Here is a 24,566-nt window from a genome sequence, read left to right as displayed (position 1 = left end):
GCCTCAGTTACGTACCTCTGAAATCAGGGGCTTGGACTAGATTAGCTCTAAGGGTCCCTGGGAGCTTCAAATCTGTGATCCTGTTATTGCCTATTGGCTCTTACAGTACATAAGCCTAAATTAAAATTAGGTAAGACTTCTGGGGTCATTGTTGCCATGGCCTTATCTTATTCTTTGAGAACAAAAGGCAGAACTTTGTTTGGGGAGTAGAGTGGCTGGAATCAGACACCCGAAGCTAGTGCGGAGGCCAGGGACAGACACCTGAGTCAAGATGCCAGAAAAGGTAAGGAAAATAACCAAAAAATAGTTCAAGAGCACAGCCAGAGTCAGAATGAGGAGATGCCGAGCGATCCAGCTTTAAATCAGGAAAGCTGATCTCTGTTCTGGAGCACTAAACCGGAATTAAGCAATCAGCCAAACTCAGCCTCTCCAGTACCAGGGATTCCAGGTATATAACACTATGCCTGGCCACGTTTCGCTTTTGGACAGATCTTTCTAGGACCTCTTGCCCCTCTAAAGTATCCTCCCATTGATCTTGGTTTTGCTTTGCAAAGCCAAATGAATCTTGTACTGTGGATTCTCTTGAGTATGAGTTGGACTAGATTGCCACTTCTAGCTCTGAAATTGTCCCACTGTCACAGTGACATAGCTTTGACCCGTTGTTTCAGCCTGTTGAAACCCTTTTGGATCCTAATTTTGTCATCTCTCCAAGCTTTTTGCCATCTGCAGATTGGATAAGCATACCTTTCATTGGACGTATATTGGACAAATCTCTTATATTTTTCCTACTTTTGCTCCTTCATCTACAAAGCAGGAATGATGCTGATAATTCCCTTACCTACCCCATAAGGTTGCCACAAATAAAAATCTATGATGGATGTGAAAGTGCTTGGAAAAGCCAAAAAAATTGCTTTTAAAATAAAGTTTTATTATTAATATTATCATTATGCATCCACGTAGGCATTTAATTGCCTAGATAATCTGGAGGATTGATTTACTGTCTACAATGACAAGAACATCTTGGGAGGCTTTATACTGGAGAATAGGAGAGAAGAGCTTAAAGAAGCAAGAGCCGGGGGAAAGGGAAGAAACAAAAAAATCAGTAAAGCAGAAAAGACTTAGAGACGTTATTCCTTAAATGTAGAAAAAAGAAAAATGACTTTAAAATAGTATGTAGTGAGAATTGTCACTGAAACGAACATATCCCAGAGCAGTGGAAAATACATTGGATTTCAGCTTGAAGGACAAGTTTTTTTGAGTGTGATCTTGAGGAAGTCACTTAGCCTTTGGGTGCCTTTGTTTCCTCATCCGCAAATGAGGAGGTTAGATTTAATGACCTCTCAGGTCTCTTCAACTCTAAATCTATGTTTCTATGAAAGCTCACCAGTACCCCAGTGGTAAAGAAAGCAAACAAAATGAGTGGGGAGTGAATCCAACCAGTAGCAAAAAGAAGTCTAAAAAAATCCTCTTAGGGACATTAGGTATTTAATAATAACACCCAAGGCCAGAGGTATTAGAAGAACAGAAGTAAATAAAATACATTTAGACTGGTCTTTCAGCCAGATTTAAAAAAAAATTTAATTGTACATTACAGTGTTTTTTTTCATCCTGTCTTTTACTCAGACTTCACAATCTGTTGAATAAAGGTAATGGAATACAGTTAGTACATTTATTACAGAGCTCATTTAAAAAAAAAAAACCTTTACTAAGACTTTTGGGACACCTGTATAAACAAAGGCAGAATGTTATTTTACTAACCCAGTCTTGGGGGAATGAATAAAAGGATTAAATTTGCAACCCATAGCATCCACAGAGCACTTGTTTTATATTATAACAGTAGTTTTATGCATAAATATATATATATATATATGTATACACAAAAGTACAAAGAGTACAAAAGTACTCTTTGCTCAGACTGAATAAATTCTGATTTGTCTATATTAGTTAAGCTCATATGTTTGATTTAACTTGATTGCTCATTAAGACTGACTTATGTAGGGATTCCAACATGATCCTGGGATCACGGATATAGAGCTTGAAGAGACCTAGTTGAATCCCTTTTGTTGAATCCCTGAGTTCAAACCTGGCCTCAGATACTTAACTGGATTTGTGACCTTGGGCAAGTCATTAATCATTGTCTCAATTTCCTCATCAAAATGAAGATAATAATAGCTCCTACTTCACGGGGTCATTGTATGGATCAAATAAGATAATATTTGTAAAGCGCTTGGCCCAGTGTCTGAGACGCAGTAGTTGCTCCATAAATGCTTGTTCCAGAACCTTCTGTCCAGAACCACCTTGAGGAAAGAAGCAGGGTGATTCACTCAGTCCTCTTGCTAGCCTGAGGTTGAAGGCAGAATCGAAAGTTTCTGCTAGAGCAGCCTATTTGTGCTTTTCTTGCCAAAAGGACTCAGCTGTATCAGGGACACCTGGCTTGGGTACTCTTTCTACTGACCATTTCTTCCTTTTGGATCCATCCTCATTCTTATTGAGCCAGATGGTGATCAATCAACTGACCCACGATTGGAGGCACTCGGGGTGCTTTGCCTTGGAGAAAATCTGTTGGCCAGAAAGTTTATATTCCAGTGGCATGAAACAAATAAAAAACTGTCAATTTTCATTTGGGGAAGCTAATCCTGATATGGCCTCACTGAAAGGATTCTTAATCTTCTCTGGAAAAGGGTGTTTTTGAGAGAAATGCTTCCTGGTCTCTATTAAATACTCAAGGGCAATTACCAGTGAGGTCAGGCCTTTACATGAAGAGCAGAACAACATCCAAGCATGCTGTGAAACCTGAAGAGAACTGTCTTTAGATATAGGCTGTAGTGAAGTGATCAATGAGAAAGAATTCTTAAGAGAATTATGTAGGCAAACATGGACGTGATTCTGTTCATAGCATAGTAGTCCCCTGCCTTCCCTCAACACTCAACTGAAATCCCACCTTCAATAGGTAAGCTTTCTTGGTGTTGTCTTTTCTGCCACCCCTAGGGCCTTCTCTTTGCGATTACCTACCATTTACACTGTGTCGATCTTGTAGGTAGAATTTTTGTCTGGTTCACATGAAAGTGAAGTTCAAGTGATTCCTACTCCCTCTGCCCCTTCCTCTGTGTTTATATAATCTTCTTATATACCTTGGCTGTGGGAGGTAGCAAGCAAGCTCTACCCCCTTTCTTTCCCTTTCTTCACTGGTTTATTCTTTTTACCCTTCCTTTTATTTCTTTTCTTAAGATCATTAAAATATAGTACAGCTACTCCCAGGTCTTCTTTTTATTTAACTCCTTTTTTTGATCCTTGATGACATTTGGTTTCTGGAAGGACACTTTTTTTCTTCCTTTATTAGAACGTAAGCACTTCTTCCTTGTAATAATCTCTTCCAATTGCTCAAATGTATTTACCTTTTTATATTTGACTCTTATGTTTGCATTTCTTAATTTCTAGTCAACGCTGGTCTTTTCATCAGGAATGATTGGGAGTCTTCTTGTTTCATTAAAGGTCCATTTTGTTCGTTGAGGATTATACTTAATTTTGCCAGCTAAAATATTCTTGATTTCACACCTTTAACTTTTGCTTTTTAGAATATCGTCTTAGAAGCTCTAGCTGCCAAGTCTTATATGATCATAACTCCTTGGTACTTGAACTCTTTCTTTCTTGGGGCTTACATTAATTTTTTCTTTGTCTTGGAAACTCTGGAGTGTGTCTTTTATATGTCTTTGTGTTTATTTTAGAGTTTCTTTCAAGAGATAACTGGTGTATTCTTTCTATATTCACTTTGCTTTCCCTCCTCATCTTTGCCTTCTTCTTTCCCTGGCTTCTATAGGAAGCCTCTTCCAGTCTCTCTTAATTCTAGTGCTTTCCTTCTGTGGATTATTTCCTCTGTTTATCACTTGTTTTTACAGAGTTGTTTTCATGTTGACTTCCCCATTACATTGTAAGCTGTTTGAGGTTAAGAACTGTCTTTTTTGCCTTTTCTTGTATTCCCCAGCACTTAGCACAGTGCCTGAATAAATGCTTATTGACTGACAGGTTCTTTTATATCAAGGAAGTTTTTGTTTATGATTTCTTGAGATATGATTTCTAGGCTTTTTTGGTCATTGTTTTTGCCCCAGTTATACAGCTACAGGCTTTAGTCCCATTCCCATACTTGAAGGTTTCTACCTCTGGCTGTGCTGCCATGGATTGTAAAAAGCTACCTACCATGATTTCTCCTTGGATTTTCCATGGTCTCGCTCTTCCTCAATCTTTGCTGAAAGTTGTGAAAGAGCGCTGGGCCTCTCATTCTACCCTATTTACTGGTCTCCTTAGACATGGCTTTATTATTAATCAGCTTTATTGTCTTACACATTTTCAGGGGCGGCATTCCTGGCTATCACAACTATCTATGCCCAGACTGGATCAGGGTTTGTAGTGCCAAGTGCTTCTGCCAAAGCAGGTGTGGATATAATGAACATGTAAGTAATAATTACACAATAATCACAATAATGCAGGTTAAGTTGATTGATTCCACTTAGTAGCACCAGCTGTACGATCGCTTTTCTTAGCTCCTTTTACTTGTATCTCAATCATCTCATAAGTATGAGACACCCCAGTAAGTAATGTACTAAACGGGAGCCCCAAGTGAGTTTTAGCCTACTTATTGTGTATTGTATCAATAGCATACTTTAAAATTTCAAGACAGTCTTGTGTGAGTTAGGAATTAAGTCATGTTTTCAGGGCATAAACTTCTTTCATGTCATTTTAGTCTTTTTTGCTGCTTGCTGCCCTTGCCTCTGAGAATATATAAATAAGAATGTTTCACAGGTTCCAGCCCTAGAGCACTGAATGAACCAGACTCTATCCATTTCCTTCTTTTAATCTTCAAATACTTATAATGATCAAAGATCTCAATGTGGGGAAAAAAATCACCCCAAACAACCAAAGAGGGAAATTGAGGCAGAGCTCTGAGCCAAAAGACTTAATTGAAGTGAACCCTAGACCTTCCTCGCTATCTGAGGTACCTTGAAAAAATTTGCATCTCCACAGATAGGTTGCGGTAACACTAAATGTGGTTCCCTTATTAGGAGAGGAAGACTTTCAGGTGTAGCAAAAAAGAGATCCATCGTTTTGCTTCCAGCACATTGTTAGGATCACAAATAAGACTTCCATCCTTTTCAGCCTCATAGTTAATGGGGTAGATAGCTGTACAAAACAGAGGCATTGAGGCTACAGTTAACATTGAAATGTATGTTGAGAGGCCTGTGTCTCCGAGTAGCCTTTCTTGATCTTCATTTCATGGTGAAAAACAGTAAGAATGTTGGAACTACTAAATAGCAGGCAAGTTTCTACCCATTGGAAAGGAAATAAGAAAACTGCCTTTACCTTCCCTTCACAAGGGCAGATATATTTAAAGAGAAAATTTTTCCATGGCAGGCATTAGGTAACATCATTGAAATACAACCAAAATATGATAGGGTCTTAATCCATGTAGTGCCATTATAAAATATAAAAGTACAAGGCTAAAAACTGCTAAAATAATGAAAATCATCCATACCCACTGGGACAAAGTTTATTTCTTTACATCTAAAAGTCTTATTGAGAAAGCTCTCAAAAAAAAAAATAAAAAAAATAAAAAAAGAAAGCTCTCAGAGAATCCCCTAAGAACATTGACCTGAAAATGGCGCAGGTTTTACATGTGAGCGATGGATCCACAAGTCCTTTTCTCCTCTCTTTATGGCTTTTGGAGTCATCAGCAGTACGTTGACCTGCAGACTTTGTGTCCACAGTGGTAGAGCTAGAGGAGGAGATGATGACTATCCCTCTGATAGATATCAGCAGTAGGCGAAGGTCATCAATAGATTGGACTAAAACTGAGTCTACGAAGAAAATAAATAAAACTAAATCCTGCTGTAAAATTTGAGATAACAAAGTAGGAAACTCAACATAGCCTTGAGACAAATGAGTCCACGTCCATTGCTGATTATTCCAAGTAAATTTGAACAGGTATCTGGATTCAGGGCTTATCGGAACAGAAAAAAACGTAGCACACAGATTTATTACTGTAAAACAGGTGGCATCATGGGGAATAGAAGAAACAATTGGAGCAGGGTTAGACACCACAGGATGTCTTGATATAACACAGGCATTAATGACATGCAAATTTTGAACAAACCTGTAAACAGAGGGCCTGGTTTAGGTGTCTTTGTTTCTTCCTTCCTTCCTTCTTTCCTTCCTTCCTTTCTTTCTTTCTTGCAAGGCAGTCTGGGTTAAGTGACTTGCCCAGGGTCACACAAGTTAGCGAGTGTCAACTGTCTGAGGCCGGATTTGAACTCACATCCTCCTGACTCCAGGGCCAGTGTTCTAACCACCGCACCACCTAGTTGCTCCCTGCTTTAGATTTCTTAACAGGCAGTATTGGAGTGTTGCAGGGAGATCTGCATGGAACTACAATCCCTTGATCTGTTAAGGGACTAAGGATAGGAGCAATTCCTTCAACGATTTCTTTAGTCAGGGAATACTGAGGCACTGACAGTGGTGGCCCCCTTTGGTAGTATTAGTAACTGGGATTGCTGACTTCAAAAGGCCCTCATCGGTGGAATAGTTGGCCCATAAAGAACTCAGGATATCAGAAGGAATATTAGGACTGTTGTAATCACATCAGACTAACTCCACAGGAAAAAGAGAGGAGCTCATCACTACTAAAATCAGTAAGTACGTCAGCAAATACTGAGAACGAAGAGACTGAACTATCTGGCACTTGTAGAATCAATGTATTGCCACAAAATGAGGCATGAAATAGCGGTGTTAAATTTGCACAAAAGATCTCTCCCAAATAGATTAGCAGGTGCACTGGATACCCATAAAAAAGAATGCAAGCAGACAGGGAGCCTTGTGGGAATGAGAGGGGGACCTCACCAGGCATTTCCTCTCTTCCCACAATCTGTATAGATTAAATAACAGTACAGCTAAAACTTGGTTTCTTAATCAAAACTGAATGAGTGGCTCCAGTATCAAGAAGGCAGACATATGATACACTTGCACTTGTCAGAACCACGCTTTGTCCAGTTAGGGGAGGGACAGAGGCAGAGAACAGTGGCAAGGACATTAGAAGAAACACTATTCTCTGCCTCTCCCCTGCACCTTCATGCACGGAAGCTTTCCTGTTGTTCATACTCTCTGTCACTCTGTTCCTGGATGCCTCTGTGCTCATTAGTCACCTCAACTTGTTTTAAAGGCTCTCTGAACACGTTCTCCCTGGGAGAGACATAATCTTGCCTCTGAGGGCAATTCGGGTCTTGCACTTGGGCCCTGTTAACCCGGAGACCCCTCTGATCCCACATTTCATCATACATTCTCTGGCAAAGTGTCCTCTATTCCTGTAATAAAAGCAGTCCGTTAACTCTATTAAGGGTCTGGAAAAAGGGTACCAGGCGACTAGGAGTCTCAACATTTGCCAGGAGAGACTTAGACTGACCTCTGTATCTGGGCTTCTCCCCCATATCAGCATTGTCTTTAAAAGGCTCTTTCCCTTCATAAATGTATTGTGCAATTGCCTTAAATTTCCCTATGGGTTTTTCATGCCATCCTGGGCAATACTTGAGAAAGTATTCCTTAATTTTAGTCAATGATTAACAAAGGCTGCATTAATAACCCTGGCATCCCATTGGTTTAGGGGATCTAATCTAGCATAACACTTTTCTGCTCTTACATAACCTATCATAAAATCCCAGTGGGGTCTCATCCCCTTCTTGGACAGTCTTTTGGAATTTACTGAAATTGTGTGGTCTTTTTGCAAAAAGTTCTGTACCCCTAAATAAAGCATGCCTAGCCTGTTGTAGCTGTGCACACTGTGCTGGCTGATTAGGATCCCATTGGGGGCCTTCTATGGGCCAGGTTCCCTGACCTTCCAGACCCACAATTTGTCTGTTCGTGACCTCAATAACACCCGCTCTTTCTCCTGGAGATAATAGAGTCTTCATGGAATCTGTTACATCACTCTAAGTTGGATTATAGCCACAAAAGTCAGCCTTAAATTGTTCCATAACTGCAACGGGATCCTCATCCAATCCAGTTAGAGAGGCCTGAGGGTCTAAAGGGATGATGTTCCTTCATGTATACAAGCCCTCCCCCTGATGCTTGATGTACTCTATCTATAAGTTGAAAAATGGCATCAGATTGTTCAGTTTCTTGAACTTTTTTTATGGGAAGGGGTGCTTCAGAAGGGGCCCTCTAGGTCCTCAAGTGTGGTCCTTTGAATACAAACTTCACAGAACAAATCCAGGTTTATTGACACATGATACATAGACTAAAATAAGCAAAACAGTGTATCAGCAGGGTCATGGGCTGAACAAGGCAGGGAATATTTCCCTTGACTAGGTGGACACAAGATGGAGGGGCTGTTTCTAAGGTTGGGCAAGAGGAAATGGTACAGACTATACATATGCCTCCAGAACATTTTGAGGGGAATTGGGGAATTTCCATGCCACACTGAAACTCATGCTTGGTTGAGTCATGGAATTTGAGTAAAACAGGATGGAGATGTCCATGTCAGTGTTCCTGAAGTCATGTGGCTGGTCAAGTAAGCTCCATAGCTGGTTAACAGGTATTAACCATAATATTAAAGCTTGAGGCCTATTATAGGCCCTTCCTATTAGAATCTATATTCCTATGCAACTTAGAAAAAAATATGGATTAAGAATAATTAGATGTCTGACTAAATATGTTTTACTAGATGAATATAGTAAAACAATTTCTAACAGTCATTATCTCTTATGAAACTATAATGAACTGACTAATACTGATTAGAGTTTGAATAGGGATGCTCAAGCAATCAACTTTCTCACCAAAGCAATATGTTTAGAAATGTGGGCAACAGATAACCATTTGTTTCCCCACCAATCATTGGCCTAGAATCTCTGAGAAGTGAGAAACCTGATGAGGCATTTCTGACATACAGCAGATCAGACTTCCTGGAAATTCCCAGTTTCCCCCAAAATATTCATGGGGCATATGTATAGTCTGTACCATTTCCTCTTAACCAACCTTAGAAACAGCCCATCCATCTTGTGCCCACATAGTCAAGGGAAATATTTCAGGAAATATTTAGGGAAGTCTGGAAATTATTTTGTGCTGCTGTCTCACCAACTGATTTGTGAATTTTGGCACTTTTATGACAGAGATAATTTATCTGTAGGACTGGCCAAAGGCATGTTATTCTATAGAATAAATTTACAGTATCTATATCTTTAATTCTCAGTTCTTCATCTAAGACATGGCTGATTTAATCTGTGTTCTTTAATAAATTTCACTTGTATATATAAGTTTTAGGTGAGAAGGGGTCCATTATTCCTAGTGTACTAATAGAGAACATTAGCTATTTCATGATAGAGGAATGAATAGAAAGGTTGAATACCTCTCATTCTCAGAAGATGAGCCTCTCAAAATCAGTACATCACAACAAAACTGTTGTATTTATTGTGGAGAGGTACATATTGGGAGTAAGTTGACCACAGTGTTGTATTAATGCTGACTTTTACTCAAGAATTGGCATAAAATATATAGTCAAGGACGTGTGTGATCATAAAGGAAGTCGAGTTCTTCATGTAGGTGAGATCACTCCCTCCTTGAATCTAGCCTCCTTCTTATCTGCCTCCCACCTCTTTCACACCTCCTGTTTCCCTGCTGTCCAAACAAAGATTAAGAAAGCAGGCATTTAGGAACTCACAATAGAGAGGGTACACTAGCAACTGAGGTAGCTAGGTGGCTTAGTGGACAGAGTGCAGGGCCTGAAGTTGGGGGCATTCATCTTCCTGAGTTCAAATATGGCCTCAGACACTTATTAGTTGTGTGACTCTGGGCAAGTCATTTAACTTCAGTTTCCTCATCTATAAAATGAGCTGGAAAAGGAAATGGTAAACCACTCCAATATCTTTGCCAAGAAATCCCAAATGGGGTCACGAAGGGTCAGATGTGATGGAAAAATGAAAGCCGGAAGTGCCTTAGTGTCCACAGTGTTGTGCGTATAGTGAGGACCTTGCTTAATTAAGTTGAATGAAAATTAGTCAGCAAAGTACCAACTCCTATTGTCTTGGCAGTATCCTGTGATGTGCGTCCTTGGAAGAGAGATTTACTATGTGTGGTGGCGTGTGCCTGTGTTCCCTGATGCGATGCTGGGAAGACTTTTAGGTCTGTTGATCTCAGGAGCTCCGAGTTGCTGTGAGCCAAGTTTGGCACTTACTTGGTGAGCCCTCAGGAGAGGGAGGTCACCAAGCTGCCTAAGGAGGGGTGAATTGGCAGGTTGCTAAGAGAGCATGTACTGTACTGATCAGAGTAGGTTTGGACCTGCGATTAGCCGCTATATTTCTAGCCTGGGCAAGATAGGAAGACTCTTTCTCTATATCTTTTCTTTTAACATTTATTTTAAAACTTTCAATTCCAGATTCTCTCCTTCCTGCCCCTGCCCCATCCATTGAGAAGTCGATATTTTTTTAATAGGGGAAAGCATATTTATTGATTTCTTATTCATTTCTTATTTGTGATAATTTCTAGGTCTCTTGCATCTGAATGGGGTAGATATGGCCTGCGATTCAATACGATTCAACCAGGACCAATCAAAACTAAAGTAAGTCTTAGCTAATGTAGTATCGTGATGCATAAGAACTTAAGGAATGTCACAATATTGAATATCTGCTTATTTAGTTAAGATGTTGTAGAAATAATCTTTGGGCAGTTAATTGCCTTGGAATATTGAAATATATTAACATTGAAATGGCTGCATTCAGTTAACTAGAATTTAAAAGTGAGAACAAATGGAAAGAAAAGTGATAGGTCAGCAAAGCTTATGTTACATGCATATGCATTCATGCATTTTGGTAGTAATTTCAAAGTAAAACTGATATCATAATTATCAATATTTAGGAGGGAGTGTGATTTAGTAGAAGAGCACTGGATATAGAGTCAAGAGAGCCTGGGTTCCAGTTCCACCAATGGTGCCTACTACCTGTGTGACCTAGCGAGTCAGTTAATCTTGTTAGGTCTGAGTCTCTTTATTTGTAAAATGAGAGGGTTTTGCACTAGATGGTTTCTTTTTTTTAATTGCACATTTATTTTTAACATTAATTTTTTTTAAAAAATTGACTTCCAGATTCTCACTTTCCCTCTTGTGTCTCCCCCACCCTTTGAGAAGACAAGCAATCTATCAGTTATGCCTCTATTGTTTTCATGATCCCTTTTGGATTTGATTCTTTGACCCTGAGACCATTAGGTGCTTCATAGAATCTCACTGGTGGAAGATGTACCAAAAGCTGCAAATGGCATCAACCACAGCCAAATTTGAATCCCTTTTATGATACACCTGACAGGAATTTTTTCTGTCCTTTGCTCGAAGGTCTCTAGTGAGGGAGAACCTTGTTCCTTCCGTTAGCCTAGTCCCCTCTTTTATAGCCCTAATTGTCAAGTTTAAAGCTTCTTCCCATTGCTCCTGACTGTTCTTTGAAGCTCCTTTAACACACAACAGCATTTCAGGCACTTTAAGACAGATATCATCATTCCCATCCAAGTCTTCATTTCTTCAGGCCAAACATCCTCAGTTCCCACCGTTGGTTCTCACCTTCAGTTCCTTCAGTCTATTAGACTGTGAGTTCCTTGACAGCAAGGACTTTCTTTTGATCTTGTGTCCACAGTACTTGGCATAGTGCCAGGCACATAGTAGGCACTTAATAAATGTTTACTATTGACTGATTGACATCAGCTAATCCTCTAGCATATCCATCGATGATTGTGATATAGCACCCTCCCACACACACACCTTGTGATCCAGTGACATTGACCTCCTTGCATAAGACATACCCATCTCCTGAATCCAAGCATTTTTAGGGGTCTTGTTCTATGCTTGTAGCTCTCTTCCTTCTTGTCTCTGTCCCCAGCTTCCCTGCCTTGCTTCAAGTCCCGTTTAAGGTCCCACCTTCTGCAAGAAGCCTTTCTCGGTCTCCTGCAATCTTGCCTCTGAGACTGCCCCATTTTATCTTGCAAATATCTTGTTTGTACCTAGCTGTCGTCTCCCTCGTTAGACTGTGAGCTCCTTGAGAGAAGAGACTGTTTTTTTTACCTTTCATTGCATTGCCAACTCATAGCAGAGTGCCTGGCACATAGAAGGTGCTTAATGAATGACAGATGACTGACTAAAGGATAGATTGAAATAGGGAGAGACTTGAGGCAGGGAGACCACCCAGCAGGCTGTTGCAGTAGTCCAGGCAGGAGGGAAAGAGGGCTTGCACCAAAGTGGTGGCTGTGTCAGAGGAGAGGAGGGGTGGCATACACGACAGAGGTTACAAAGCTAGAAATGATGGGACTTAGCAATTGATTGGATATTGGAGAGTGAGAGAGTATGGAGTCAAGAGTGGTGAGCATGGATGACTCAAAAACTGCCCTTACTCCTTCTTTATTTAGTTCTGATCTTGTACTTGATACAGCTAGAAAAACCTGTTTTGTTGTTAGTATTCATTGCTCCCTTCAGCTCATTTTGGATTTTGGTTTTCCTCTCTTCCTTTCAGACTATGCTGTGTATTTGTGTTCAACCTGTCAGTTAACCAATAGACATTTCTTTTGTACCATAAGTGAAGCACCATGCTAAGTGCTAGAGATATGGAAAAAGGCAAATTCTGATAGAGGAGACAATGTGCTAACATCTCTGTACATATAAGATATGAAATGGGTTTAGATGGGAGATAACGCCTCAGTTACCATGTTTGCTCCTATCTTCTGAACAAGTATTTAAAAAAAAAGTTTTATTGATGCTTTTTTTAAACATATCAAGTCTAGTCATGTCAACAAGCATTTATTAAATTCCTACTAAGTGCCAGTTAGTGTGCTAAGTAAACCTGGGAGAAAGCAAAACCAGTGACTGTTCTCAGAGACCTCACAATCTAATCAGGGTGAGGGGGAAGACAGTGTGCAAACAGCTATGTACATATATGCTAAACTGGAGGTGATCAGCAGAGGAAAAGCATTAGCATTAAGGGGGAATCAATAAAGGATCATTTAAATTTATCCCTACTTAGTCTCATTTTATTAGAACTGTTCTATAATTCAAACCTGGTGAGATGTTTTGGAATGCTAATTCTGTTACTCACCTACTGGCTATCTCTTCCAGCTTTATATCTTCTGCAAGTTTGACAGACATACTGTCTATGCCTTCATCTAAGCTATTGAGAAAAGTCCTAATGGCAGGAGACAAATTTGACCTTCATCAATATCTCTTAGCCCACCACCTTTTCGCAGAAAGTGAGATATTAACTGGGACTTGAAGGAAATCTCTTAACCTCAGTGGGCCTTAGTTTCCTCATCTATAAAATGGGATGATTGAACCATGTGATTTCTGAGGTCCTTTTAAACTCTTAATACTGTGATCCTAAGCATGGGAATGCTGGAGCCAGCTAAACTACCTCTTGAGAAACAATTGTTAAATTTTCAATTTGAGCTTCTATACCAGGGGTGGGGAACCTGTAGCCTCAAGACCACATGGGGCCCTTTAGGTCCTCAAGTGTTGCCCTTTAACCGAATCCAGACTTCACAGAACAAACCCCCTTAATAAAAGGATTTGTTCTGTAAAACTTGGACTCAGTCAAAAGGCTGCACCCAAGGACCTAGAAGGCCACATGTGGCCTCGAGGCCGCAGGTTCCCTATCCCAGGTACACCTTAGAAATCAGCAAATGCTACAAATCAGGGCTTGAGTTATTTTTTGTTGGTAATCTAGGCATAAGAAGGTGATGGAAAAAGTGTCAGTAATATAGATTAAACTTAAAAACTCATCGTTCATACTTTTTTTTTCAGAGAGGTGCTTTTTAAACATTTACCAGCCCACATGCCTGAACCTACATCTCATCCTTTCTGGGCTTCAAATCTCTTAATATTTGAATTGGTAATAATCCATGCACCACCTTTTTCACAGGGTAATTTATAAACCTTAAAGCACTAAATAACTGAATTATTATTACTATTATTATCACATCCTGAAAAATGATTATTTAAGAAGAATTTGTAGGATGTATCAGGTATTTCTCGATATTTTCTATTTTTCATTGCATCATTGCTACTATAATGACCATCACCCAGACATCAGGGCTCCAGTGTACTAAAGACCTATGCCCTTTATCGATCGAAACATCTTGGCCTGTTCCCCCACATAACTGACCTCAGAAATTATTCTCTAAATGTGTGTTACCCATTCCCCAATTTCCCAGGATCTAGGTGAGATTTATTTTTTTTTATGGTTGGCTCATTTCTACTCTTATGCTTGAAAGTAAAAGAAAAGAAATCTTGCAAATATTCCATGTGTCTCCAAGAATTGAATCACTTTTTCTTTTTCTTTTTTTTTTTGCTTACTATGTAATGCCACTATAAATGTCTATGGGTCAGTTTATAGTTTTCAGATAACATTTACATAGCTGCTGTCGTTTGAGTCTTATAAAAAATCCATAAGTTTGCTTAGACAGGTACTTTTTATAAGTGGAGAAACAGATAGAAAGGAGATAATGTCTAATGATTTTCTAGTCAAAGACTGATCAAAGAATTGCCTTTTGATTGACTTCTTTCTCCAGAGCTTCAATCTCAAAGAATGGACAATCTGTTCATGTAGCTTCATTTATTTGTCTATTTATTTATTTGTTTATTAATTAATTAATTTGTTTTTGTATGTATGTATGTCTCCATCCATCCATCTATCTATCTATCTATCTATCTATCTATCTATCTATCTATCTATCTATCTGTCTGTCTGTCTGTCTGTCTGTCTATCTATCTATCTATCTATCTATCTATCTATCCATCCATCCATCCATCCATCTATGTGTTCATTTATTTTTATTTGGCCAATTGACTTGTTAAAGGGTAATGGCAAGTTGACTCATTTGTTTGTTCTCCCTCCATTCTTCCCACCACCATGTAACCTAACTTTATCTTTTTTAATTCCTAAGGGTGCTTTTAGCCGCCTTGACCCAACTGGAGCATTTGAAAAAGACATGATCGAGAGACTTCCCTGTGGCCGAATAGGGACTGTAGAAGAAATTGCAAATCTTGCCTCTTTCCTGTGCAGTGATTTTGCCTCTTGGATTAATGGAGCTGTAAGCTTGATTTTTCTTGAGTTTTTATTATTTAAAAAAATAGCTGAAGATTTTATCCTGGGCATGTTAAATGTAAGATATTTACACACATGTACATATGTGTATGAATGTATATACACAGGTATATATTCATTTATACACACATATGGACACATATATAAATCACTTTATTTTAAAGTACTTAAACATTCTGATATATTATCTTTTTAGTCTTTATAATTAATTTATAATTAGATATTTATGAACACACCTTAATGTCATTAAGTGCTATATAAATGTAGGTGATTATGATGCCTATATGAATTGTTATGCAAATGTTAGCTGTGATTATGATAACGATGATGATGGTGATGATGGTGATGGTGGTGATGGTGATGATGATGATGATGATGATGATGATGGTGATGGTCATGTCTGTGATCTGGACTTTCCCCAAGTGTTTCCCTCTATCATTACAGATTACATTCCTTCTACACCTTTGTAGACCATCTTTATGAGTTGCTGTGGGGAAAAAGATCACCCAGTGGCCAAACTTTTGGTGATATTTGAACATAGTTATAGTTGATCCTTAAACAACATACATACATGCACTCTGCTTCTGAACCCGAAGCCTTTCTAACTTGATAGGTCCAGCTAGAGCCTGCATTTGGTGACATGACCTTCAAGTGCCTGGGGTCACCTCCATATCAGAGTAGGTTGTAGAGTGGAATGTTAATAGAATATCACCCATATCATCATTATTGTCGTCATCATTACTATTATTACTGAAATAATGTTTGTAAAGTTCTTTGAAAATTTTAAAGTATCAATTATTATTATTAATATTCTTATTGCTGTTACTACTCCCACCACCTCCACCACTGTCACTCAAAACCAACAACTCTTTTTAAAACTTAAGCTTCGAGTGAGTAGACTCATTTGGGTTTTCTAAATAAGATAGAAAATAGGAAATGACAAGTATTTTAGAAGCCTCAAGGAAAAGACTCTTTTCACTTTATTCCATCCTCTTTTTCTAGACCATTAGATTTGATGGAGGAGAATATGTATTTTTGTCAGGAGAAATGAACGCCTTAACTAAGGTAATGTTTCCCAGATCTGATATCCGTACACAATGTTACTAAATCTTAGTAAATCTTTACTGGATCACATATATTTGTATTTTTCTTTTTATGCTAGGTAACCAAGGAGCAGTGGGATGTATTAGAACAACTGATCAGGAAAACAAAAGGTTCCTAAAGCTACCCTTATCTTAATCCTTTGCTTGTGGAAAACATTGGAGCAAAATAAACAGTAACTTCAGTTACATTTTAAAAATCATTTTATGTAACACATCCAATAAAAAAACTCTTGTCATGAGAGATCGGTGTTTAAATGTCAACTTTAATTCCAGTCTGTTCTCTTTGAATAATGTATCCTTGTTATCCTTAGAATGAAAATGTTCTAATATGTGAATATAGAAAGGCAAGCATCACAGCTTCAGTTTTCTAGGTAATTTAGGTAGAGGGCACAATCCTTCTTTTATGGAAATCAGACATGAGATTGAAGCAGGGTTTGGGGCCAGGATTACCCATATTTACTGTCTTAATAAGATATAGGTGAGTTGCAATCTTTGTTAGTGGAGGACGTTCCTAAGCTGATGAAATCCCTTTACTTGATGTATGGCACGTTTCCATTGGCCATTTCCATGTGGCCACCATATGCAGATTTGCCCTTGGTTCAAATATTCCATCCTTAAATTTATATGCACTAGAGTGCAAACCAAAGTTCCATCTTTAACATGGGGGTAGAAATACATTCATGAATAGATATGTCAGTTCTGAATGTTTATAAATACTTTGCCTCAATTTCCTCTTCCTCATCTACATACAAACCATTTTTCTCTACCTACAGATAGATGTCTCTACCCACAAACTATGTCACTTGCTGCTAGACTTTGTTTCGTAACCTCCATAATTGGACACCAAACCCTCTTTTCTTCCTGTTTTACTTAGTCTCTCAGAGATCACTTCATCACCATATATTAGATAAAGATTCGGTTAGGAAACAAAGCTTGGAAAAATGGCAGCTCAGAATCAGCACCAAGGACACCCCATAGTGTATTCTGCCTGTATTGCAATTAGAAGCATTTTTTTCACTCTGTACTTTATGACAGGCAATTCTGGTTATGATGACACAAAACTTTGCCCTCATTATTTATTATTCATAGCTTTTATTTACATTGGGAAAGTCTGTCTTAGAGTCAGAAGATCTGGGAAGACCTGGGTTCAAGTTCCTGTTCTCACACATACTGGTTTTACGATCCTGGGAAAGTCACTCAGGATCCATAGCAACTCTCTAAGATAATAAATTATATTGATCTGCGTTAGTAGAGGGTTCCTCACCGGGAGTTCCCAATACCAATAAAATCATAGGTCTGATTTTTTTAAAGAAGGTCCTACATGCCTCTTCTAAGAGTATGGTTCTAATTAACTTAAAAGAGTAAAATATAGTTCTGTGAAAGTGGGAATTACTGTTAACAATAACACGAATATTACCATACCATTGGAATTTCTGTAGCTCATTGTGTAACCCCTTCACCACAGAGATGAGGCAACAGACCCAGAGAAGTTCAATGACTTGTACAAGGATAGCTGACTAAGTAGTGGTAGGCCGGTATTAGAGCCCAAATCTCTTCTTCATTAGCATGTGGGTTGTTGGAAAATTTCCTAATTTTGTGGTATAAATCAATGAGAATTTAGCAAGGTCTTTGGGGTCAATACATTTAAACTAGGCATTAGGGAAGATTACAGTGGGTTGGTTGGGGTTTGCGGAGGTTGGCCAAATATTGACAGTACTGAAATATTTATAGTATTATATTTCCTTACGATGTCAATGTTAAGAGTATTATTATTGTGGGTCACAAACTAAGGCATGAAAATACATTTTTTACAGTGGACTCTGTAATGTTGTTGATTATCACAGAACTTGATGCATATATATGCCATTTGTATTCATATTATATTCATATAGGGCAGCTAGGTGGCACGTTGAATAGAGAGCCAAGCCTGAAGTCAGAAATTCTCATCTTCCTTAGCTCAAATCTGGCCTCAGACACTTACTAGCTGTGTGACCCTGGGCAAGTCTCTGAACCCTGTTTGCCTCAGTTTCTTCATCTGTCAAATGAGCTGGAGAAGGAAATGGCAAACCATTCCAGTATCTTTGCCAAGAAAATCCCAAATAGGGTCACAGAGAGTTGGACACGACTGAAACGACTGAACAGCAACATTCATATTGGTTCATAGATATTTTGATACGCACATGTATGTGTATGTGTGTATAAGTATATATGTATACATATATATTTGTACACACGAACTGTATATGTTCTATTTGTAGTTTATGCTATTTGAAATTGATAACTGTGTATGTATGTGGGTATAAGTGTTAGTGTAGCTCATTCACAAGTATCTTGGTCTATAATATTTTTATTTTTTCATTGGTCTACTGTAATATGGTTTTCTGAACCATGAGCATTATAGCACTAGTGAGCAAGCTTTTCATCTTCTGGAGTTTTTGCCTTGAATTTGAGGGGTCACTAGAATCTTGGGGTAAGGAAGAGTAGACCATGAATATAATAAAATGGGTATTAATTATTGCTATACATATATTACTTTTCCGTTAGCACCTGTGACTATTGTCCCATAGACTTTTAATCAAAATGATTCAGTTTCTTCATTGACAACAGAAATAGGAGACAGTTAGAATGAGATCCAAATGCTTCCTAGAACGGAGCTTTGTTTTTATCTATATCTTAAATTTCATCGTTATATGGACCTCCCAGGTAAGGAAGCTTATACTCTACTAATGCACATGATCTATAAACTTAGTTTAGAGAAGGGGTTCTTGACCTGGAGTTCATAGACCCCTAAGAAGTCCATGGAGAGGTTTTGGAGGGCCATGGACTTGGATGGGGAAAAACAATACATCTGTCTTCAAACATAATTGATTTCCTTTGCAATCTGATGTATTTTATTTTAATTTATTTAAATTAGTTTAAAATAATGATTCTGAGAAAGAGTCCATAGGCTTCACCAGAGTCTGCTAAAGGGGTTCGTGACATAAAACAGGTAAATAGCTCCTCTCTTAGAGAGTTGCCTGGGGCCCTGAGAAGTTCACTAGCTTTGTTCAAGGTTACATGGCCAGGAGCTGTTAGGACTGGGAGGGCTTGAACCTGTGTAATCTTGAGTCTGATGGACAGTTCTCTTTTCATAATGGAATGCTGCTTCTCATGTTATTTTTATATGTGATGATATTGTATTCTAACACAGCTTTCTCCTCCTTGCTGTACTAGGTCTATTTCCTAATCTCAGAATTCCATTTACATGTGAAGAGTGCCTTTTCCCTGTCTACATTTCTTTTTGCAAAAGGCTGCTCGGGAATTAATCTCATGTGATAGATCCAGTGTGCTTTTTGGGTGTCACTGTCATCATGTACCCTTGGGTTCTTTATAAACAGGCCGAGTGTATCCATATGACTTGACTGTGCAATTTATTCAAGTAATTCCAGAAACCAGTTTCACCTTGATTTATAATGCTAGCTAGGTGGTTCAGTGGATAAAGCCCCGGACCTGGAGTCAGGAAGACCTGAGTTCAGATCTGGTCTGAGACACTTATTAGCTGTGTGACCCTGAGCAAGTCACTTAATTCTGTTTGCCTCAGTTTCCTTATCTGTAAAATGAGATTGAGAAGGAAATGGCAAACCACTTCAGTGTCTTTGCAAAAAAAACAAACCAATCAAATCCAAATGGAATCATGAAAAGTCAGAAATGACTGAAAAAATGACTAAGTCCTATCAATCAACCAACTTTAGAAATTCCACAAGTAAGCTTAGAATAGGTAGAAAAAGATACCATGTGGCTATTTCAGAAGGGATGAGAAACTTGCATTCTTATTATTCATGGTCCTCATAAGACCATGTAAATGATGAGTCCTTGTAGATGCCAAAGTCCCCATCTGATCCATCCAGAGAAATGTTTAAAAAATACATTATCTTAAAATGTTTGTTAGTTGCTTTTATTTTTATTCTTTAAATGCAAATCTCCAATGAATTTATCTTGCATTTTAAAATTATATCACATCATATTATCAGAGTTTAGCCTTTTTTGGGTTAAACTAGGAAAAATTCCATTTCTAGACACCTAATTGCCTCATCCCTTTTGTTTTTGTTGGATGAAAGGACATCTATTAGGTGTTCCTTTTTAGGTAGTGGCAAACAATAAGTCCTGGCAAAACCAAAAGGTCCATTAGCTCATTCCTGGATGTGATTTGTTACTATCAAATCTTCCTAATGTGAACAGGAGATAAATGTGAGGAACATCCACATCTCACCATGTTTTTTTAATATGTCAGTAATTGTTTTAGCTTTTTTTAAAAGAAGAGATGGATAGAAGAACAAGATTACTAGGACATTACTTGTGACCAACAAATTTCATTTCATTTCAGGCTATTATAAAGGAATCATGTGTGTGTGTGTGTGCGCGCGCGCGTGTGTGTGTACGTATACATACATACACACGTATGTATGGCAATCTTTTATGTCAAATATATAGTTACATTTTTATTTTTCCCTGATAGTAGTGGGGACAGAGGTTTGAATGATATAAAACAGTAGCAGAAATTTTTAAAAAATCATTTAAATTTGATTTTTTGGGATACAAGTCAGAGATATACAGTGAGACAGACATGGAGACATGAGGGCACACACTCAGATATGAATCCCCTTTGTGTCTGTCCTAAACTCTAAAGCCTCAGATTTGATGCTATTGGTAGTCTGGATCCAAGTCTGCAGTGGAAGGGAGGAAGCCATGGCTAATCCATAAAGTTAATAAGCTCATGAATAGAGAAATGACTGTCTTATGTTAACTAGTTGGTGTTGACATCACACCTGGCCATGTTGGACCATTTGGAATACCAAATCATTTGAAATTTACAATATTGGCTGAAGTTCCAATAGAGGAGTCTATGATACAGGTGTTCTTAATCTGGGGTCCATCAACCTCTCCTTCCCTCTCCTCTGCTCAGGATCTGTACATAGATTTCAGAGGATTTGTGAACTAGGATGGGGAAAAAAACCCTATGTCCTTATTTTCACTATTTTTTAAACTGGAATTTAGCATTTACTTGGATTAGGAATTTAAAAAAATTTTTAGGACTCTACTGGTTTCACTGGAGTCCCAAAAGGGTCCATGACATGAAAAAAGTTAAGAACACTGGTATAATGGATAAATACCATAGGATCATTGCAGTGGAATTCCCAGGGACCTCAGAGGCCATCTAGTCTTATTTCTATCTTACAGATGATGAAACTGACTTAAACTTGCTATAAAATCCCACCTTCTGCAAGAATCCTTTCCTGATTCCCCTTAACACCACTCTGCCTTCCCTCCGAGATTATATTCAATTTATCCTTTATATATTACTAATTACTATATATCTACTTTGTAAATAGTTGTTTGCATATTGTCTTCCCCATTAGAATGTGAGCTCCTTGTGAGCAGGGACTATTTTTGCCTATCTCCAGCCCTTTGCACAGGTGCTTAATAAATGCTTGTTGACTTGCCTCTAATTACAGAAGTACTAAGTGGCAGAGGTGGAATTTGAAGTTGGGTCCATTGCTCTTTTAACCATACCATACTGCCCACTTGGTATCCCCAGAGAACTGACTAGGCATGAGTCCTCTAATTTTCTTAACAGTTATAATGTCTGAGGTTTTTAACAAGAGTTTTTTTGGTTGAGGGTTGGAATAAAAATAGTCCATTTGGAGAAGATACTACTTTAATATATCATTTTGAAATGACATTTCCATTTTGGATTGTTGAAATTTCTGCAAATCTTTGTAGTATCCGTTCGCTCTATGAACATATAGTAGAGACTGTAGTTCATTTGAACATTTTGAGCTAGAGAAATGAAACATCTTAGTCTGGATTGGTCATAGAAAGTCAGACGCTTTATAGAAGGAACAAAAACTACAAGGTGAAGCCATTTCCCCCCTTTATTTGCTCTTAATAATTAAAATCAGCCTAAATTCTGTGTGTTCATATACACACTAAGAACAAAGCTTATCTACAATTCATTTAAACAATTTGGTGAATGATATCTCTTGGTAGATCTCTTTACCTTTCTTTCATGAAGTAACAGCACACCCATTTTGCCTCTTTTAGATAAAGGGAAGAAATAATCAGTTGAAATATATGGAATCCAGAGCCACCATTGACTGTCTTCTCTGCATATACACCTTTATGTTTTCTCTATAGATAGCTCTTTTTATCCTTTTATCAGATCTGTCTTTTGATTAGAGAATCAAAAGGCAGATGCTATTAAGGTCCAACAGTAACCACCAGAGGTTGGTCCAATTAGTGTTAGGTGATATTGTAAACCAGTTATGGGTAAAAGAATATGCTAGTAAAGTTCATCTTGTTAATAAGGTAATCGAAAGGAAATAAATCTTCCCCTCAGATAACAGTATTTTTAACTCCTTTTAAGCACAATATACAAATAAAACTCAGACTATTTCGAATACTGATTTCACAAGATGGAATATAGAGCCCATGGCATAAACCAGAATATTGACAAGTTAACATTTAACCATTTTTTAAACACGAATCTTTAAAATTCAATTACTTAGTAAAATAACTGTTAGAGCTAGGAAATATTTTCAGAGGCAACAGAGACATTTGTTGAAGATGATACCACCTTTAGATGAAGAAAATACAAGTATGGAAAACTAGACACTAGGGTGCTTAGTATATTAAATTTAATTACAAGTTACACAGACTATGATGTAAAAACAGCAGTTTACTAGAATTGTTATAATCTGCAACATGTGAAAATAGTTTAGAAAATGGATTAAGTTCATCTCTGATGGCAAGCTTGTGAGAAATACATTTACAGAATGAGACAGATCCATGTTTCTACCCAAGTGCCAACTTTTCTAACCTCATCACCAAATTAATTGGGACCAAGAGTTTGATGAGGAAAGCTTTATGTGGTTGGGTATTTCAGAACAATGTAAATAGAGTGTACATTCCAGTAGACTGTAAACTCCTTGAGGCAAGGATCATTTTTTCATTTTGTATTTTTATCACTAGTACCTAACAGTGCCTGATACAAGCTTCCCCACTAGACTGTAAGCTCCTTAAGGGCAGTGACTGTCTTTTGCCTCTTTTTATATTCCCAGCACCTAGCGCAGTGTCTGGCACACAGCAGGTACTTTATAAATATTTATTGATTGATTTTTAAAAATTTTCATAATTGCTAATTGTTTTGAATAAATGCAGTGTTGTCATGGATTCTATTCCACAGAATAGATGTGTTGATTAATTTCTTTCTCGCTATGGCTGCATAGAGGTATAAGTAATTAGTTTTCCTAGATATTTATGTTTCAGTGAATGATTTAGTTCTAAGAGCATTCTCTTCCCTATGACTATGGATATGGCATATAAATGCTTTGGGTGTCAGACCTGTGCTCCTTCCTAAAATAAGGCTTGCTGGTCCATTGTATGCAATGCTTCTAATTGGGGAGAAACATGGATTGAAATGGCAGAGGATAATTTTCACAGAATAGCCCTAAGCAGCTTTTTTTCTTTTTGAAATCTTGTCCAGCTATATTTCAGAAAGCAAGAGCAATTTTAGGTGGTTTTATTGAATTTACAGACTGACCCAGACAGAGACATTCTTCTTATCGATTGATCATAGAGTTACAAAAACTGTACATTACAAACAGTATAGAAACAAACTGAAAAGAATGTGCCACACATCCTGGATAATCATCTATATGCAGGTAAATTTTACAGATATAAAAGAAAGTACAGCCTACTCCCTTAATAGTGCAGTTATTGTATAGATACAATGTATCACTAGTGAGTGGATATAATTGTGTGTCTCTAATTATCACCAGCACAGAGGATGAGAGCCAGATCTGTTCGGTACAGCTTGCCACCATCCGACAAAGCCATGATGCTTTTTTTGTATGTTGAAATGCTGTTAACATCCAGATCCTGTTCAGGGAACACACACTTCTTTATCAATCCCAAAGCCAATGAAAGTTAATGAAAAGTGAAGACAACCTTTTTTTTTAACATCAATCCATTTAAAGTGAAATTATACTCTATCCTTATGAAAGTAGAACTAACAAGAATTATTTCTCTAAGCCAGTGATTCTCAAACTTTTTTTCTCAATTCTTTACATTTTAAAAAAAATTATTGAGGCCTCCATTACTGAGCTTTTGCTTTCTGAGTTATTTCTATCTATAATTATCATCAAATGAAAATTATTTTGACTTTGTAGACCCTATTGCAGGGACAATAGGCACTGAGGAGGGGCTCTTAGAAGACCACTGTACTAAGTGATAAATGAACCCCTATGTTAGTTCAAAACAACAGCTCTACACTTAGAATGGCAATCTACTTCTAGGACTCATCTCCAAATTTGTAACT

General features: G+C 37.9%; 2 protein-coding genes across 2 annotated transcripts in view; one reads left to right on the top strand and one right to left on the bottom strand.

Annotated features, from left to right (window-relative positions):
- Nucleotides 1-16,471, top strand: part of DECR1 (2,4-dienoyl-CoA reductase 1) — a 52,531-nt gene extending 36,060 nt beyond the window's left edge. Inside the window, exons 6-10 of the mRNA XM_036757975.1 lie at nucleotides 4,349-4,448; nucleotides 10,522-10,594; nucleotides 14,947-15,093; nucleotides 16,110-16,172; nucleotides 16,270-16,471. Coding sequence (XP_036613870.1) covers nucleotides 4,349-4,448; nucleotides 10,522-10,594; nucleotides 14,947-15,093; nucleotides 16,110-16,172; nucleotides 16,270-16,329 — 443 coding nt within the window. The 3' untranslated portion in view covers nucleotides 16,330-16,471. The remainder of the gene's footprint in view (nucleotides 1-4,348; nucleotides 4,449-10,521; nucleotides 10,595-14,946; nucleotides 15,094-16,109; nucleotides 16,173-16,269) is intronic.
- A 5,416-nt stretch (nucleotides 16,472-21,887) lies between these two features.
- The window catches only part of CALB1 (calbindin 1), a 40,319-nt gene continuing 37,640 nt past the window's right edge, over nucleotides 21,888-24,566 (bottom strand). Inside the window, exon 11 of the mRNA XM_036760018.1 lies at nucleotides 21,888-24,127. Within this exon, the coding sequence (XP_036615913.1) occupies nucleotides 24,014-24,127 (114 nt within the window). The 3' untranslated portion in view covers nucleotides 21,888-24,013. The remainder of the gene's footprint in view (nucleotides 24,128-24,566) is intronic.

Source organism: Trichosurus vulpecula, chromosome 1 (genome assembly GCF_011100635.1).
Source record: "Trichosurus vulpecula isolate mTriVul1 chromosome 1, mTriVul1.pri, whole genome shotgun sequence".
In the NCBI taxonomy this organism is placed as follows: Eukaryota; Metazoa; Chordata; class Mammalia; order Diprotodontia; family Phalangeridae; genus Trichosurus; species Trichosurus vulpecula.
Note: the sequence above shows the minus strand (reverse complement) of the source record. Positions and strands in the feature narration are given on the sequence as shown.